This window comes from Sarcophilus harrisii, chromosome 2, assembly GCF_902635505.1.
Source record: "Sarcophilus harrisii chromosome 2, mSarHar1.11, whole genome shotgun sequence".
NCBI lineage: Eukaryota > Metazoa > Chordata > Mammalia > Dasyuromorphia > Dasyuridae > Sarcophilus > Sarcophilus harrisii.
In genome coordinates, this window is record NC_045427.1 from 215,640,796 (window position 1) to 215,659,491 (window position 18,696).

Genomic DNA, 18,696 nt, shown 5'->3' on the forward strand with positions numbered 1-18,696 from the left:
CTCTTTTTCATTCAGTATATAAGTTGCAGAGCAGGTACAGATCTTCATTGATAAAGATAGTTTTCTTATAGGAAGTGCCCCAGGATCAATAAAATCACAGATCCAAATTATTTTTAAAATGAATTTAGCCTAAGGATATGTAAATAAAAGCATAATAGTCATTGTCCTCAAGGAACTTGGAGGAGTAGGAAGAAATTGGGGGAATCAGAAGAGCCTCCTATACAAGGAGACATTTGAGCCTGTTGTTGCTTACAAGCTTCTCTATCAGTCAATCCATCAACAAACATTTTTGAAGTGAAATAATACCTACTCTCAAGGAGTTGATTTCCTATGAATCAGGAAATCTAGCAGGCTTCTATGGTAGGAGGAATGGGCTAGCCTCTCCTCCCATGCAAGTTTTCCTCAAAAAGATACTGAGACCATCTTCACATTTTTGGTAGGTTCAGACCCTTAACAACCCTTCCTGGTTGTCTGAGTACAGAACACCCATATGGGGTCCTCTGATGTTTAGCTGATGTGCATCTCAGAGGAAAGGGATTCTAATTGAATATCCTTTTCTTGCTATGACTAAGTAAATCTCCTTTTGTTAACTATGGACTGACCATAACTATCTCCTTTTCTTTCAGTATCGAGATAAAGTAACCCCCAGGGGACTGACTTGAATTAAGCCCAGAAGAACTTAAATATTTTCCCTCCTTTTTTCATGTATTATTGTGCTAAACATCTTCTACACTGCTTTGTCCTAGAAACGCAGAGAGCGGGAAATGCAACAAGAGATGTTGTTGAGAGATGAAGAAACTATGGAGCTCCGGGGAACCTATACCTCTCTGCAACAGGAGGTTGAAGTTAAAACAAAAAAACTCAAGAAGGTGAGAGTTACAGAGTGGCTTAGTAAAGGAGATAGGGCAGTTAGGTGGTGCAGTGGACAGAGCACTTGGCCTAGATAATAGAAAGTTGAAATCCAACTTCAAACACTTACTGGCTGTGTGACTCCAGACAAATCACATAATCCTGTTTATCTCTTTTTTCTTATCTGTAAAATGAGCTGGAGAATGAAATGGCAAACCATTTTTTTTTTTTTTTTTTTTTTTTGCCAAAAAAATCTCAAATGGGGTTACAAGGAGTTGTACACTTAACAAAAAACAACTGAATAACAGCAAAGAGATTCTGAGAGGCAGAGAAAAGGAGGGATATCCCAGACATTAAAGATAGCCCGTACAAAGGTAATTTGGCTGGAACTTAGGGTGTCCAAAGGCCTCCTTCTGCTGTTTTGTGTGAATGCACATGTATTCTTTTTATCTCCTACACTTCTAATTAAAGTTATTGGTGTCCATGAGAATGAAATGTACTAGTCTATATAAGTGGTCAATACTCCTCTGAGCCAGTCAAGAGATTGGGACATTTTTTCTCTTTATCTCTGATTGATCCTATCCTCAAAATCTTAGTTATTTAGTGGTGTCTGATTCTTTGTGACCCTGTGAACCATAGCCAATACTGTCCAAGTCTTATAGATAAAGACAAATTACCTTCTTTACTGTGTCATTCCCAAATAATTACATGGATCTTGTTTGTTGTCAAATTATTCCCAGAGTAGGGGAGGGAGCCTTAAAGAGACCTCAGAGTGGGATGGATTACAAAAACTGGAAAAGGGAATCTTGGAGAACCTCTAGAATACTAGAAAGTTCATTCACTCTCAGCAAGATACCAGGAGCTCTTAACAATTTGAGATCTAGAGAGGCCTGTAAATGGATGCAGAGTTTCTGTTAGGGCTTGGTCAGTGAGGCTAAAGTCCAGCCAATGGGCAGATGCACCTGCTGGAAGTTCCCAGGGCCATAGCCATCTGACAGGATCCTGAACAAAGATTTGCCACTGTGGCAGTTATTATGAACACACTTTCCTCATAATCTGTACATATTCTCTGAATGCTCTCCATTTTGTTGCTGACAGGAAAGAGGGAAATATGATTAATTAATAAGTATCTCACCACCAGGAGCCACACTCTCTCTACTTTCTCCCAATGTGGTAAAATGGGAAAGGACCAGCTCTAAAATCAGAGGAACTAGATTTAAATCCCATCTCTATGTAACACTGGACTCTGCTCCCTGGATCTATTTCTTCAAATGCAAAATGAAGGGGTTCATGATTTCTAAGGTCTCTTCCACCTCTAAACCTATGATCTTATATTTTTCCTTCTGGCTTTCCTTCACTATAATGGACAGGACCATATACATTTAATCCTTGCAGTCCCTGGTGTGTGGGAATGCCAGTTAGTTTCAAAATATCCCTACAGGCTCCTCTTTCTGTCTCTCTGTACATAGCCATGGGAGAGTGGGGTAGGAGCAGTATCTTTAGGGGGAGGAAGAGATGGCAGTTGACCATAGCCAACTTATTTGCAATAAGAAAGGATCATCCTTGCACTCATCCTTCCTTCCCTTTTTTTTTTTTTTTTTTTTTTTCTTCCTTCCCTTTTGAGGAAGGAAATGGTTCTTTGGGACCCAGGTAAATCCTTCCTGAGACCAGTGAGAGGTAAATGTTGTTGCTGTCACCTCATCCCATGCTTGGCAGAACTAACTTCAAATACATGGTCTGTCTCTTGTCTAGCTCTACGCTAAGCTGCAGGCAGTGAAGGCAGAAATCCAGGACCAGCATGATGAGTACATCCGTGTGCGTCAAGACCTGGAAGAAGCACAGAATGAACAGACTCGGGAACTCAAGCTCAAGTAAGATGCAGCTTTCTTCCTCCTAATCTATCACTTCTGACCACTTAGAAACTCTGGCTCCCTTTATCATTCTTTGTTCCTTTGAACCCAGGTTTTTGTTACCAGGTTTCTTTGCTAGGACTTCCCCATTGCAATGATGATTATTTCCACATGTAGCAGTGATTGAGAGAACTCATAAAAATTCAACTGGGATTCTTCTGATTATCTATCCTCTACTTAAGTCTCATCTTCCCTAAAACTAAGGCTGGAGAGTCAGGGCTTGGTATGGCATAAAATAGAACAGTATGTTCCATTAGGATATCGAGGTCAAATAGATCTAAAGCTAAAAAGTCAAGATTCTGAGGATTTTCTCCTCCTATTTGTCAAACATTCTAATATACTTCAGCCCACAGATGCTTTCCAGTTACAACTGCTAGACCTTGTTCTGTGACTCCAGAGATGTTGAGTTTTACTCTTTTCTTTAGTTTTTACTAATGCCAGCTTTCCTTCTGTTTCCCCCACTAACCTCCCCTTTTTGGCTTTGGGGGATGTATCTATTATATATTCTCCAATCCCTCCTCTATCACCTATACAATACTCACTTTTTCTCTTGCTCCTCCTGCCTCCCTTTCCCATTCCCAGGTACTTGATCATTGAAAACTTCATCCCTCCCGAGGAAAAGAATAAGATCATGAATCGTCTTTACCTGGACTGTGAGGAGGAGCAATGGAAGTTCCAGCCATTGGTGCCAGCTGGAGTGTAAGTATATTCTTACCCAGGAAGCAGAGGTGGGGCTCTGAGACAGGGTCAAGAGGACCTGGTCATGATGAAAGACTAAAGGAAGATATAGAGCTGTCTGTGATCTGAAATATGTTCTTTTTTTCAAGTTCTGATGTGAATCTCTACCAGGAAAGTAGATATCTAAAAGGGAAGAGTTGGTGAGCATATGATAGAGTAGATAGAGCCTGAAATACTCTGGTTCAAATCCTGCCTCTGACATTCAACAGCTCTCTGAGGTTGTGAGTGACTTAACCTCCCTATGACTCAGTTTCCTAAAATGTCAAATGAGGAGATTTGATGGTTTTGAAGTTTTTTTTTCCTTCCAATTCTATATCTATGATCTTATAAGTTCCAAAAAGATGATAGCTTAGAAAACCAGAAGTATTGTTGGGGAAGGAAGGTGTCCTTTGAGGAGGTGAAAATACCAGCCTTCTAGTAGGTCCTTTTTTGGTGTACAACTTAAAAGTAGGGGAGAGATTTGACCATCATGCCTCTCTTCATCCTTCAGGAAGACAAGGTATACTTGTGACTTGGGTGTGGAGCTCCCTCTGCTGGTGATTATATAGAACACATCTCCTTATTTGTGCTAGAGAGACCACACCCAATCCTGTTATAAGCCAAGGAAATTACTAAATGACATTCAGAGTTTTGCTTTAAAAGTTTCAGAAGCCACAGCTCTGCCTCTGTTCCAGAAAGAACCAGGTCTACTAGTAGGCTATATAGTCAATCACCCAGAGCACAACATGCAGAGGACATAATGAAGTTCATATTTTAAAATATTGTTTTGACATTTTTTTGTTTTTATATTACTTTTATTTTCCAACATAGCCTTCAATTCCCTCCTCTCAGAAAGCTCTTTCTCATGATAAAAAATAAAAAAGAAACTTTTATAAATCTGTTCAGCAAAATTACATATCAATTGAGTGTTCCACGCCCAGAATCTCTTACTTCTCTCTGGGATGCTTTTAAATATTACTTATGATTACACAGTTCTGCCTGGAAGACCTTTAGAACCTTTCTAGTCCAACCCCTTCATTTTAAAGATGAGAATATTTATAGATAAGTCACACAGGTAGTGTCTAGGATTGGAACCTTTGGACACCAAATCCCATGTTCTTTCCACTAAACCATGCTTTTTTAGCTGTGCTAGTTTCTCAGTACTTCAAGCATCCCTGTTTTCATTGGTGTAAATATCTTCCACTGACACAGATTTCAGTCCCATTGTTTTAGTTTTTACAAACACATTGATAATGCCAGAAAATGCCATTTGCAGCAGCATGTAGGTACACAGTCTTGTTATGGTTAGAGCTCAAAGCTTCCAATGGACTCCAATGGATAGAGTGAGGAGGAAAATTTTCTTAAGTCCCCCAAGGTACAACAATGCTTCGTCATCACTTTGTTAGGGAGGCACAACCACCAATGAGGTAAAGGGGAAAGAAAACTGAATTTGGAGTCAGAGAATGTGTCAGCTCTGACATGAAGGTCTAGATGACTTTCAACAAATCAATCTCTCTGGTCCTCTGTGGCTCATAAGTTTGGGGCGGGGGGGGGGGGGGGGGGGGGGGGGGGGGGAAGGAGAGATGAACTAGATGCCTCAGAGGTTCCTCTTTTCTCATCTGACATCAGAATAGCTTCAACTGGAATGGGAAGAGAGCGAAAGGTATTCTCACCTTCTCAGGTGGAACTCCTCATTCCATGATTCAGACTGAGAATAGTCATACCCTTTATTTGCACAGTGTGAGGTAGTGACCCTGACCTGGGTTAATAGAGGCTGCCACAGTATTATTTGTTTGTGTAAATTCGGTTTCCAAGGGAATTAATTCCCTGAAATTTAGGTATGCTGCCACCAGGTGGTGGTAGGATGCCTTGTTCATATAAGCATTGCAGATGGATGCTTTTCTTGAGATTCATATGGTAGTTCAGAATCATAAATGAAAAGATGGAGAAATCCCTAGAGGTTGTCTAGTTTCCAGATTTAGAAGCAGCTTTTTTTATTTAGTGATTTTTATTTTTAAAATAGTATTTTATTTTTCCAAATATATGCAAAGGTAGTTTTCAACATTCACCTTTGTAAAACTTTTTGTTCCAAATTTTTCTCCCTCTCTCTCCTTCTTCTCCTTCCCCTAGACAGCAAGCAATCCGATATAGCTTGAACATGTGAAATTCTTCAAAACATATTTCTTATGCTGCACAAGCAAAATCAGATCAAAAGGGGAAAAAATACGAGAAAGAAAAAAAACAAGCAAACAACAACAGCAAAATAAGATGAAAATATTATGCTTTGATCCATATTCAGTCTCCATAGTTCCCTTTCTGGATGCAGATTCCATCACAAGTATATTGGAATTGCTTTGAATTACCTCATTTTTGAAAAGAGCCAAGTCCATCACAGATGATCATCACATAATCTTGTGGTTGCTGTGTACATTGTTTTCTCAATTCAAGCAGCTTTTTTAATGACGAGATTATTACTTTTAAAGAAGCTAAATTGAAAAACTAAACTCATATAAAAGGAGATAGGATTTTTAGAACAATTTTTAGAAAAAGGAAATAGATTCCTTGAGATATAATTGGGTATTTTTACTTACTATCTATTAAATGTTACCATTCCTAAGACTCTTTTATTTATAGGGGCATAGATTTACAGTCAGAAAAACCTCAGAAAGCATTTAGATCAATTTTGTCATTGTGTTGATGAAAATGAGACCCAGAGATGTTAAATTACTTGCCCAGCTGGGATTTAAATCCAGAGCTTCCAATTCCAAATTCAGTAGTTCTTCCTCTGTACCATATTGCCTGCTGCCTATCTTTTATTCTTACCTCAAATAAGACAATGTATACAAAAAACTTTGCATACCTCAAAGCTCTATATAAATGAATTATTATTTTTGCTTTTTTTTTTTTATTGTTCTTAGCTTTAAAAAGATATTTGATGGCAATGGAAAGAGTCCTGGAAGAGGTGTCAGGAGATTGGTGTCCTCTTGGTTCTGCCACTAGCAAAACTGTGTGACTTTGATGTGATAATTTCATTTCTCTGGACCTCAGTTTGCTCAAGTAAAAAATGAGGTGATTGAACTAGAATAAAGTTCCTTCCACTTGTGGTGGTCTGTGAGTCTACTCTCCTTGACTTTTGAAAGTCAATGTCAGTCAGCTTCAGCTTTGGGTCCAATAGCTTGGAGAATCTTAGAGCTAGAAGAAAACTCCAAGGCTATTTAGTCCAATCCATACCTGAATTAGAATCCTTATGTGACTTCTCTAACAACTGGTTATCCAGCCACTGCCCAGTGACACTGTGGAATGGGAAGAGGAAGCCCCTTCCATTTGTGAAGATACCACCTAAAAGTATCTAGAACTAAACCTAAAATTAAATATAGAATTCCAGATGGGTTCTGACCAAGGTAGGAATATCATTTTATAGATTTTTTGCCTCTTGAAATCAAATATAGGGCTTTATATTTATGCCTATAAATTTATTCAATGCCAATCCCCCCCCCCCAGTCATTTTTTTTTCTGGTTATACATGTATATTAACTTTTTAAATACACATTTCTTTATGAATCATGTTGAGAGAAAAAACTCAGAACAAAAGGGAAAAACCACAATTGAGAAAATAATCAGAAAAGAAGTGAACATAGCATTTGTTTAATACCTATTTTTATATGTATACCATGCGCCAGCTACTGTGATAGGTGCTGGGAATAAAAAGATAAAAAATTTTCTGTCCTCAAGAAGCTTATAGCCTGCCAGTATATATATGTATATATGTATAGTGACACATATACATGCATTTGTGTATATAAATATATATATACACATATGTATCCATATAGATAGAGATATATAGATAACCAAATGCTTAGTATATACAAAAATAATACAAAGCAATTTCAATGAGAGACTGTTAGCAATTGAGAAGAATCAGGAAAGCCCTGATCTAGAGGACAACACCTGAGCTAGATCTTGAAAAAAGTTAGGGATTTCAAAAAAGTCAACACGAAAATGAATTGTGTTCCAGGTATGGGATATAATGGGAAGATTGGGAGATTGAATACTGTGTAAATAGTATTTTTTTCCCAATTACTTGTAAAGACAATTTTCAACATTCTTTTTTCCCCCCCTGAGGCAACTAGGGTTAAGTGACTTGCCCAGGGTCACACAGCTAGACAGTATTAAGTGTCTGAAGCCAGAGTTGAACTCAGGTCCTCCTGACTTCAGGACTGGTGCTCTATCCACTGTGCCACCTAGCTGCCCCTTCAACATTCATTTTTTTAATAAGTTTTTGAGAGCCAAAATTTTCTCCCTCCTTTCATCCTTCCTTAATCCCTCCTCAAGACAGCAAGCAATATAATGTAGGATATATATGTACAATCATGTAAAATGCATTTCCACATTAGTCATGTGGTGAAAAAAGAAACTGAACAAATAGGAAAAATCATACACACACACAAAAAAAAAAAACACAAAGAAAGTGAAAATGTATACTTTGATCTTCATTCAGTTCTTTCTCTGGATGTGGATAGCATTGTCTATCATGAGTCTTAGAATTGTCTTGGATCATGAAATTGAATATCATGTATAGGAACAGCTAGGAGACTAGTTTTAATAATATGTAGTAAGATTGGAAAGGTGAGTAGGGAGGGTCTAGATAGTGGATAAATTTGATGGAAGACTATGAATGATGGATTTTATCCAGAGGTAATAGTGAGTCAATGCAGACTTTTGATTAGAGGAGTAAAAGAGTCAGATCTGTTTTTAAAATATAAATTTGTAAAGAAAGCACTAGAGAAAAGAAACAGGAAGCAGGAAATCTAGTCTAATCGAGAAACAATGAAGGCCTGACCTCTAGGTCATAGCAATGGCTGTGTGAATGAAGAGAAGAGGACAGACAGAAGAAATGATTCAGAGGTTGATTCTACAAAATTTGGCAACTGATTCGATATGGAAGTAGAAGAAGGAGGAGGAGGAGGAGGAAGGCATTATTCCAAGGTTAGAAACCTATTTGATAGGAAGCATGGTGATATCATTTACCTAAAGAGGGAAGTTTGGAGGAGAAATGGATTTTGGGGAAAATTTAATAGATTCTGTTTTACATGTGTTGAGTATGAGATGTTTATCAGACATTCAAGAAGAGATGTCCAGCAGAGAACTGGTAATGCAGGAAATCAGGAAAAAAATATTAGAATTGCATATGTAGATTTGGGAGTCATTTGCAAAATGATAATTAAACTCCGTGGGAACTAATGAGATCACCACGGGAGAGAATAAAAGTCAAGACAGAGAACTGAGTAATTCCCACACTTGGGGGGCAAGAAAAGGATGCGACCCTTGATAAATGTTTGTTAATTGATAGATTGATCAGCAACAAAGACAGAGAAGAATCAGTCAAATAGTCAGGAAGAAAACCTAGAGAGAAGGGAAAGGAGAGAGCAGTTATGGGCATGGAATGGTTGATAGTATCAGCAGAGAGCTGGCGGCTGTTGGTATAGAATTTTCCATATAAGTTCAGGAACCAAATTTTTTGTTCTTACCTAGCCTTTAGTCACTGAATGGGGGTGCCTCAGACAACCTGAGACCTAGGGAAAACCTTCGCCTAAAAAGGCCAGGGTCTCCCACTGCACACTGGACTCTGACAACTCTGGAGGAGGGAGGCTGATTACTTTGCACAGCTTGCCTCACTTGCATTCATTTCACTTGCAAGTTAAGACATCATGGGTCCTCTGACAACAACAGTCTTTGTTACAAGGGAGGATTTCTTGCTGATGTAAATATGGAGGGTGGGAGGAGGGGATAAATCCAGAAATGATCGCAATGTAAAAACAAAAACAAGAATTGTTGGAAGGAACTTAGTGGAGGGGGAGAAAAGGGCCCCTGAGAAGTCAAATAGAATGAGGACTGAGAAAAGGTCATTGGAGCTGGCAGTTAAGAGCCTGCCGGTTACCTTGGAGAAAGCAGTTTCAGCAAGGGCTGAGGTCCGAAGTCAGACTGCGAGGGATTGAGATGCCAGTAGAAGTGAGGAACTATAAATTGGAAGAACAAACACCCTTTAGGAGTTTAGTTGTGAAAAAGAAAAGAGCTAAAAGACAATAAACTAGATCCAATCAGACCTGTTGAAAGCTTTGGGGATGCTGACTGTCTCTCATTTGTAGGATGCCATCTTCCACAGCCTGCTTTGAAGAGTTAATTTACCTGAAATCTCAGCTCTATTTGAGTAGTATCAACTCTCCTGCAGGTGTGCAGCATGTTACTGCTGGGAGCCAGAACCCCCTAGGCATCTCCCTGACCAGTCCTGGGAGGCTTCTCTACCTTAGATTACCTCTGTTGTTTATTTGGGGCTTTTCCATATCTTAAAGAAGACATTCTTAGGGTTTTAACATCCGACTTAATTGTATAAGGTATGCTAATATTTACTATCCAGATTTATTTTATTGATCTCTCTTAGCAACCCCTTTAGCAAGGGCTGATTTGAGTTCTTGATCTGAGAAAAATTCTATTTTCCAACATTTATATTACTAATTTTGGAATTTGTCCCCTTCAATAACCTTGCATTATATTTGGTGTGTCCTTAGGCATGACTGGTTTAGTGTGGTTACAGATTAATGTTTAACAATATGTCTATGAACAGAAAATATTCAAGATAAAAGCATAGAGGTAAAAAATATATCAAAATAAATAAAATGAATTTTTTTCATTTCATTTTCATCAGGGGAAAGAAGTATGTTTCTTTGTTATATTTAATTTTAAGGCAATTAAAAAAATATTTATTAAGCACCTACTATGTGCAAGGCATTGGGGATAGAAAGACTAAATGAAAAATTTGCTCTTCTTAATGAGTTTAAATTTTACTGGAAGAATACAATGTACTCAAATAATTAAGTGCTCAGTCAATAAGTATTTATTAACGGTCTGTCATGTGCTAGACACTATGCTAGACACACAGACCAAAATTAGACAGTTTGAGCATCGAAGGACATTACATTACATCTTTTTTTTTTTTTTTGGACATGTGATTGCATGTAAGGAGCTCTAAAGAGAAACTACCACTGCTCAGATAGATTTATCACTTATAGTCTTTTTTTTTTTTAAGAATGTTTTCTTCTTTTTTTAATTTTTTTTTATTTTTATTTTTATTTTTTATTTAATAGCCTTTTATTTACAGGTTATATGCATGGGTAACTTTGCAGCATTAACAATTGCCAAACCTCTTGTTCCAGTTTTTCACCTCTTACCCCCCACCCACCCCCTCCCCTAGATGGCAGGATGACCAGTAGATGTTAAATACATTAAAATATAAATTAGATACACAATAAGTATACATGACCAAAACGTTATTTTGCTGTACAAAAAGAATCAGACTTTGAAATATTGTACAATTAGCTTGTATCACTTATAGTCTTAAAAATTTTTCCTGGGGCCCTGAGAATGAAGTGATTTGCTCAGGATCATCTGGATAATATGTGTCAAAAGCAGGTCTTGGACCCAGCCCTTGGGGCCTACAAGGCGTGCTCTCTTTGCCCACACCACACTGTCTCTTTATATACAGTAAATACGAGAAAATTTGATAGGGAAAGCATAAGCAAATTAAAGAAGAATTACTAAAAAAAAATAGGGAGATCCAGGAAAGGGCCTTATTTGGGAAGATGGCAAACTTATAGAGGAAAAAAAAGTCACCTTAAAAAAAATATATTGAAAAACAATTGACTTTAACAAGGCTTATTAATAAATCCAAGCAAAATAATTATATAGTGGAAAAAGCAGTAAACTAAGAGTCAGAAAGCTTGAGTTCTTGCCCTGGTCTTTCTAACTAGATGTATGATTGTGGAAGATTTGTGTTACATATCTTGGCTTCAGTTTCCTTAAGTGTAAAATAAAAGACAGATTATATTATCTGCAAGGCCCCTTCCAATTTGACATTATTGTGAATTATATGCCATTTTGAAGTGGAAAGTATTAGACTTTCCTACTATTTTTTTATTACCTAAGTAATTCATAAGAATTTAATGAAGTTGGCTGGACCAGATAAAAAGTAATGGCTCTTTTGACATCTAAAATATGGACCTATGGATCTATGATTTCAGTCATGTTGGTTTTCCCTTAGTTCCAATGCAGATTACAATTATCCCCTGTAGCAATGGAAGTTTTAACAAGTTGTTAGTTAATGAGTTGCTGAAAAAATTTATCTCCCAGAAATGGCCACATACTGATTTAAAAAATCCCACATGTTTTTATGCTTCTTTTTCATTAATATATTAACATATTAAAATCAGTTAGGAATTCTTATTTTAATCTGATTTAGGCCATACTGATGATGAGTCTTCTTGAACTCAGGTAGGTTGATGTTGAGTCCTGAGACTCCTGATCGGTCCCTGATAGAACCTATCAGAATTTGTCCTTTATTGACATAATTTTAAGTAATCATAAATAGCTGACATATATATAGCAAAGTGCTTTACATAGAATCAGAGATCTCTAAGTGGAAGAGATCCCAAATGCTACCTAGTCTATGTCCTTCTTTTTACAGCTGAGGAAATTGAGGCATCAAGAAAGTGTATGACTTTTCATATTTTTTAATCTATAGTATATAAATTATCCCATTTGTCTCTGACGATATCCCTATGAGGTAGGTGCTTTTATTATCCCCATTTTACATATGAAGAAACTGAGACTCAGAGAAAGTGACAGAAAAAGTAACTTGGGGTAGAAGTTGACAACAGGTAAAGACAGGAGAAAGCATCTAAAATCCAGCTCTTCTTCATTCCAAGTCTAGCACTCTAACCACTAAAAGCTTATTTCTCCCACAGAAAGGCCTTCCTGCTGAAGAATTATTGCATGTTGCTAATGCAAATGTTTGCTATTTCAGTTTGTATTAGGCCATTAATAAGAACAGTTCAGGTCATTTAAGGGTGAAAAAAAAGAGATAGTATTTAGAAATATGTGCCTCTTGTTTAAATAGGGATTTCTCAGTTAGGAAATGGTTTCATATGCATTTGGTTCTCAAAATAACCCTGTGAAGTAGCTAGTGTTAAATATCATTATTCCTATTTTACAGATGAAGCAACCAAGTCTGAGTTTCTAGCTTGCTGGAAATCATTCAAGTAGCAGGCAGTCAGCACTCAGATCCTGTTCCATTAACTCCAAGTTTTATATCTTTGTGTCTCTGCATTACACTACCTTTTCATTCATATTTGTTTTCCTATTAACAATAATAATAATATATTAATAGCTACTACAAGATCATGGACTACTATATGTAATAAAGATCTGCACTTAAAGGCAACAAAACTCTTTTGTAATCTCATGGTCAATGATATCATCATATGATCAAATGTAAAGAACACATTTTTCCTTTCTCTAAAAGAAAAATATAAAAATAGTGTGGGATAATTTTTTGGGGGGAAGAATTTGGGTGTTTTATCAGGGTTGAAGCTGAAGCTCAGTACACCCAGTTAGTGTTCGAACCCAGGTCTTCTTGATCCCAAGTTCAATCAGCACTTAATATTTATACTGCTCCTTGCTGGCTCTTAAAACTGTTTTTTTTTTCTTTTTTTGGTTGTTGTTATTTATTTGTTTGAGTTCTTGGGGCAGCAATTAAGGGTAAGTGACTTACTCGGGTTCACACAGCTATAATTTTCTGAAGTCACATTTGAACTTGGGTTTGCCTAACTCTAGGATCTGGCTGCCCCCTCATAGCTAGTTTGTAAAGAACTTTCCATGTGTTTTATTATTTGACCTGTGCAATAGACCTATGAGATAGATACGATTATTAACTCCATTTTACAAATAAGGAAAGTAAATCTAAGAGAAGTTAATTGACATCTCGTACTGTTTGTTTTCTAGTACATCAGCTTCCTAGAATTGCCCTCCCACCTTTGTTTATAAATATCTGCCCTATCTCATCTTTTAACCGTATTTTTCATACACAGTAAACCTGTTTGTTATGTGTTGATGACAGATACGTCTAGTAGCTCTGCTTGCTGTTGTTCAGTCATTTTTCAGTCATGTCTGGCTCTTCATAGCCCCATTTGGGGTTTTCTGAGCAAAAATACTGGAGTGGTTTGCTATTTTTTTCTCCAGCTCATTTTACAGATGAGGAAACTGAGACAAATGGAGTTAAAGGCCTTGCCCAGGGTCACAGTGCAAGTGGTTTAAGCCAGATTTGAACTCAGGATGATGAGTCTTCTTGATTCTAGGTCTGGTCCTCTATCTATTTACTGCAGCACCTAATTATATATGCAATAGTCCCCTTCAAAGTGCTCACTCTAACCTCAGATCAGACACTTACCATTGCACCACAATGATTTTATTATAAAGATGCTGTAGGATTCCATTAAAAACCATCCTCAGGCATGATTTGATATATAATATTTGATATATTATGTCCTGGTTTTCTGAAACAGTAGATGCGCTGTATAAATCTCTGCTCTTCTTTCTTGTATGACTTTGGACAAGGCATTAACTTTCTTAGATCCCTTGCAAAATAAGAGGTGGGATAAACTAGATAAGTTTCAAAAAAAAAAAAAAAGAGAGAGAAAGAAAGATGGGAGCCACTCAACATACATAAGATGCCTGTGGGTCACATGTTAACTTAGAGAACTATACACATTTATGTATTTAATTATTATTATCATTATTATTAATATATCAACACATTAGTAATGGCAAAGAGCTACATTTTTATCTGATTTGGGTTCTATTTGGGAGTGATGTTTGACACCTGTCTCTGAACTACATGACTTCCAAAGTCCCTTCCAGCTCTAAAATCCTAATTTAAATTCATGTGACATTTTATTTAGACAATTTCTCTTGATGAACTTTCCTTTAAAATAATGGTAATATATGTTCTAGCTGTTACACATTTGACAGTTTCTCTAACACTCTGTGACATCAGATGTATATGTGTTCCCTAGCCCTTGTACTACCATTGGTCTTTCTGGATTTTTCAGCTCTCCTTACATAGACCCATCTCTACCACAATTGTTTCCACTCTCCAAAGAGACTTCTGAGCAAATTGCCTTAGAAATATTAAAGAAACTTGTTTAAGTTGTCACTGAAAAATGCGCTTGGAATAGAATTTGTGGGTTTTTTTGTTGTTGTTGGGTTTTTTTAGGTTTTTGTATGTATGTATGTGAGGCAGTTGGAGATAAATGACTTGCCCAGGATTACACAGCTAGTAAGTGTTAAATATCTTGATTCCAGATTTGAACTTAAGTCCTCTTAATTTCAGGGCTGGTGCTCTATCCACTGCACCATCTAGCTGTCCCTTGAAATAGAATTTGAACAGAAAGTATAGATGGTTTCATTATAGAGGTAAAAGTATATTACTAGTGGGGTCACATATACATATATCTATATCTATATCTATATATAAATATATAGAGATATATATAACCTTCCATCCCCTGGAATAGCTATGAGGAAGGAAACCTGCATTTATTAAATAGCTACTGTATGCCAGGCACTATACTAAGTGCTTTACAATTATTTCATTTGATTCCTACAACCATGGGAGGGTCATATAAAATTATCCCCATTTTATAGGTGAGGTAACTGAGGCAGACAAAGTTAAGTGACTTGCCCAGGCTCACATAGAAAGTAAATGTTTACAACCAGATTTGAACTCATCTTCCCTGCTCTTGACACACACTTAGTGCCATCCAAGTTCTTTGCCATTTTAAATCCCAAATCTTTTAATACCCAAAGACTGATCTTAGATGTCTTCACAGATCGATATGAAGTAAAAGGGACCTAAAAGAGAAGCATTTCTAAAATGTTGGTGTGAGGAAGCAAGAAAATGAAAAAGAGAAGGGGAAAGAAACAGTGTTTAGCCTGGAGTCACGGTAAAATAACATGGAATCTCAAGGTACCACAGAAAGCAGAATACAAGGGACATTTTAAATATTTTTTTTATAAATGTACATTTTAATGTCAGACATTCTATCCTCCATGGCACAGATGTTTATTTTGTGGCAAGTCAAGTTGCATATGTTAGAGTGAATTTGTTATTCATTCAGCAGACTTCGGACCATAAATTGATTAAGTGTAAGGCACTGCATGACCTTAGGGATACAAAGATGAAAAAGAACATTCCCTGCTTTTGATGAACTTATGATTCCGTGGACAACTTGTTCTCAAATAAATGTTATACAAGACAATGTGAAAGGGCCAAGGGATCAATTCAACAAAGTGATTGAAAAATATGTAAGAAGCAAGAAATCACTTCCCAGGCATACTTGGAGGATTGGAAGTGAATCAGGGAAAGTATATAATCATGAAGGTTGATCATGAAGGAAGAAAAAAGTTTCAAAAGACAGAGATGAGGTAGGAATGTATTCTATGCATGATTCATATTCAGTGTATTCAGATGCATAGAAGTAGAAAAATATAGGCTAAGATGGAGGAATAGCTATTAGTCCAATTTGGGTGTCAGTAAGAATGTGAAATAAAGATGGAAAGGTAAATTGGATCTAGATGATTGTACAGGACTTTTAATGTCAGGAGAAGGAACTTGTATTTTATTTGGAAAGGAATAGGAAGCCATTAAAGATTTCAGGAGAGGGAACTTCATAGTCAGAGCTTATGTGTAGTTTTCAAACTTTGCCTGAGGGATGCAAATGTCTTATACTGCTAGTGCATTAGATATTTGGATGGATGGAACATATTGAGAACTAATTCTTGATACAGTGCCTGGCATATAGAAGATAATAAATGCTAGAAGTAACAAATGTGAATAAGGGTCACCCATGAAGAATTCTGAATTTGTGGTGTTCAATACAAGTAAAGGACCTGGAGGAGAATTCCATTTAAAACCATCTCTAGCCATGATTTGATATAATGTAAAGAGTCCTGGCCCTTTGAAAGAGTCAGATGAACTGTGTTCAAATATCTCCTCTTCTTCCTTTCTTGGGTAACTTGGGACAAATCACTTAATCTTATTAGGTCACAGTTTTTTATTTGTAAAATAGGGAGTAGAATAAACTGATCAGTTTCAAATAGAGATTAGGGCCACTACATGAGGATTCCTGTGGATCACTTAGAAAATGACATATACATATATATATATATATATATATATATACATTTCTTTTTTAAAAAATTAACACATTGTATCTAATTTATATTTTAATGTATTTAACATCTACTGGTCATCCTGCCATCTAGGGGAGGGGGTGGGGGGTAAGAGGTGAAAAAGTGGAACAAGAGGTTTGGCAATTGTTAACGCTGTAAAGTTATCCATGCATATAACCTGTAAATAAAAGGCTATTAAATAAAAATTAATTAATTAATTAATTTTAAAAAATTAACACATTAAAATCAAATAAGATTTTTAAAATCTGATCCTAGGTCATACTCTAAAGTGTTACAGGCCCCAAGCCTTGTTTGATACCTCTGAATGAGGGGAAAAGTGACACAGTACTAAGAGCTAAATGACAGTTTAAATGGTAAACATCTAGAGATAGATGAAGAGAGAAGAGGCAGCAATTGAGATGGAGCATAAGGGATGAATTTAAGTGTTAGTAAAGATTGCAGAATCATAGATTTAGAGCTAGAAAGTATCTTAGACATCTATTCCTATTCATATTTCACTAGTAAGGAACTGAGACTCATATAGATAACATGACTTCCCCACATCACAAAATACCTAAGGATGAAAAGCCGAATTTACACATTTATCGTCCTTACTCCAGCTCCTGCACTCTAACCATTATGCCAGCCTGGTATCAAGATAGGGTCACTGGGGCCCTTAGGATTCTAGCCTCGATAGCGAGGATGCCCTCAGTTCTGTGCAGTCAGCCATAAGTCATACTCCTTGGTTAGAGAAAGAACTCAGGTAAGAGAGATCAACAAGCAGTTTTATGTTCTCTTTGCAAGGCAGACTTTTCTGCACTCTCCCAGAATACCCGTGGCATCTTTCAATGACTTATTTTGCCAGCAGACATTTGACCTACAACACATGATGTCATGAGACAGAAAAAACATAGCACATTCCCTCCCCGCCCCCCTCTCCTCTTCCCAACCCCATTCTGCTGCCAAGAGCCTTGGGTCAATTTGCATGTCCTGGAGTTGACATTCACTCAACCATCCTGCCTGCCAGCTTGCAGGGACTCTGTCCATTATCCTTAACTGCCTTAGAATTGTCTCAGAACTTATGTGGGATGGATTGACTGCCTGCTCCTAACCCTTGGGATCTCTCTGACCTATCAAAGACCACACTGACCCTTCAGCCGCTGTTCTGGGGATTTTACTTTAACCCAACACATATCAGCCATCTGCTATTTATAATTCATTTTCTAAAGGGAGCCCTCACAGTCAGACATTTTTCTCATTACTACCTGTATCATTTATAATATTAACAATAATGCTTGGCATTTGTATTATATATTTTTTTAGTTAGATGGTACAGACTTAGAGTCTTAGAGCTTAGAGTCAGGAAGACCCATGTTTGAATTCTGTTTCAGACATTCTGACATTAGCTTGTGACCTCATTTTCTTCATCTGTAATCTAGAGATAATAATAATGACCACCTCACAAAGTGAATCAAATAAGATGGCAATATACAATGAGCTTTGCTACAACACTCTATAAATATGTTGTTGTTGAGTTGTTTCGGTCATGTCCAACTCTTTGTGACCCCAATTGGAGTTGTCTTGGCGGAGATACTGGAGCAATTTGCCATTTCCTTCTCCCGCTTATTTTACAGATAAGGAAACTGAGGCAAACAGGGCTATGTGACTTGCCCAGTTAGCCAGATCTGAACTCAAAAAGATGAGACTTCCTGACATCAGGCTGAGCTCTATCCTCTGTGTCACCTACCTGGGCTTCTCTTTGAATATATACATAGACATATATATATATATATATACACATACATACATACATATACACATACACACACACACACCTATTTATATATGTAACCTATGTACATATTTATTTGCATGTTGCCTCCCTCTTAGATTGTGAACTTCTTGAGAACAGCAACTGTTTTCTTTTTTATGTCCAGTGTTAAGGACCCTTCCTAACATGCAATATGTTCTTAATAAATGTTCTTTGGACTAAAGTGTAAAAAGATATAGTGCCTGAGGTATCCCCACAACTCATGGTCCCCCAAAGAAAGCCACCTCAGGTTCAAAAAAAACTCTGTGGGTCTATATTTACTAAAACTATGGCACATTAGCCCCATCAATGTTTATCTTTAATCATCCACCAAAGAGCACAGTT

General features: G+C 37.0%; 1 protein-coding gene across 1 annotated transcript in view; it reads left to right on the forward strand.

Moving 5' to 3' along the window:
* KIF3C (kinesin family member 3C) overlaps positions 1-18,696 on the forward strand; it is a 68,185-nt gene that overhangs the window by 39,481 nt on the left and 10,008 nt on the right. Inside the window, exons 3-5 of the mRNA XM_031951423.1 lie at positions 747-869; positions 2,602-2,720; positions 3,342-3,458. Of these exons, the coding sequence (XP_031807283.1) occupies positions 747-869; positions 2,602-2,720; positions 3,342-3,458 (359 nt within the window). The remainder of the gene's footprint in view (positions 1-746; positions 870-2,601; positions 2,721-3,341; positions 3,459-18,696) is intronic.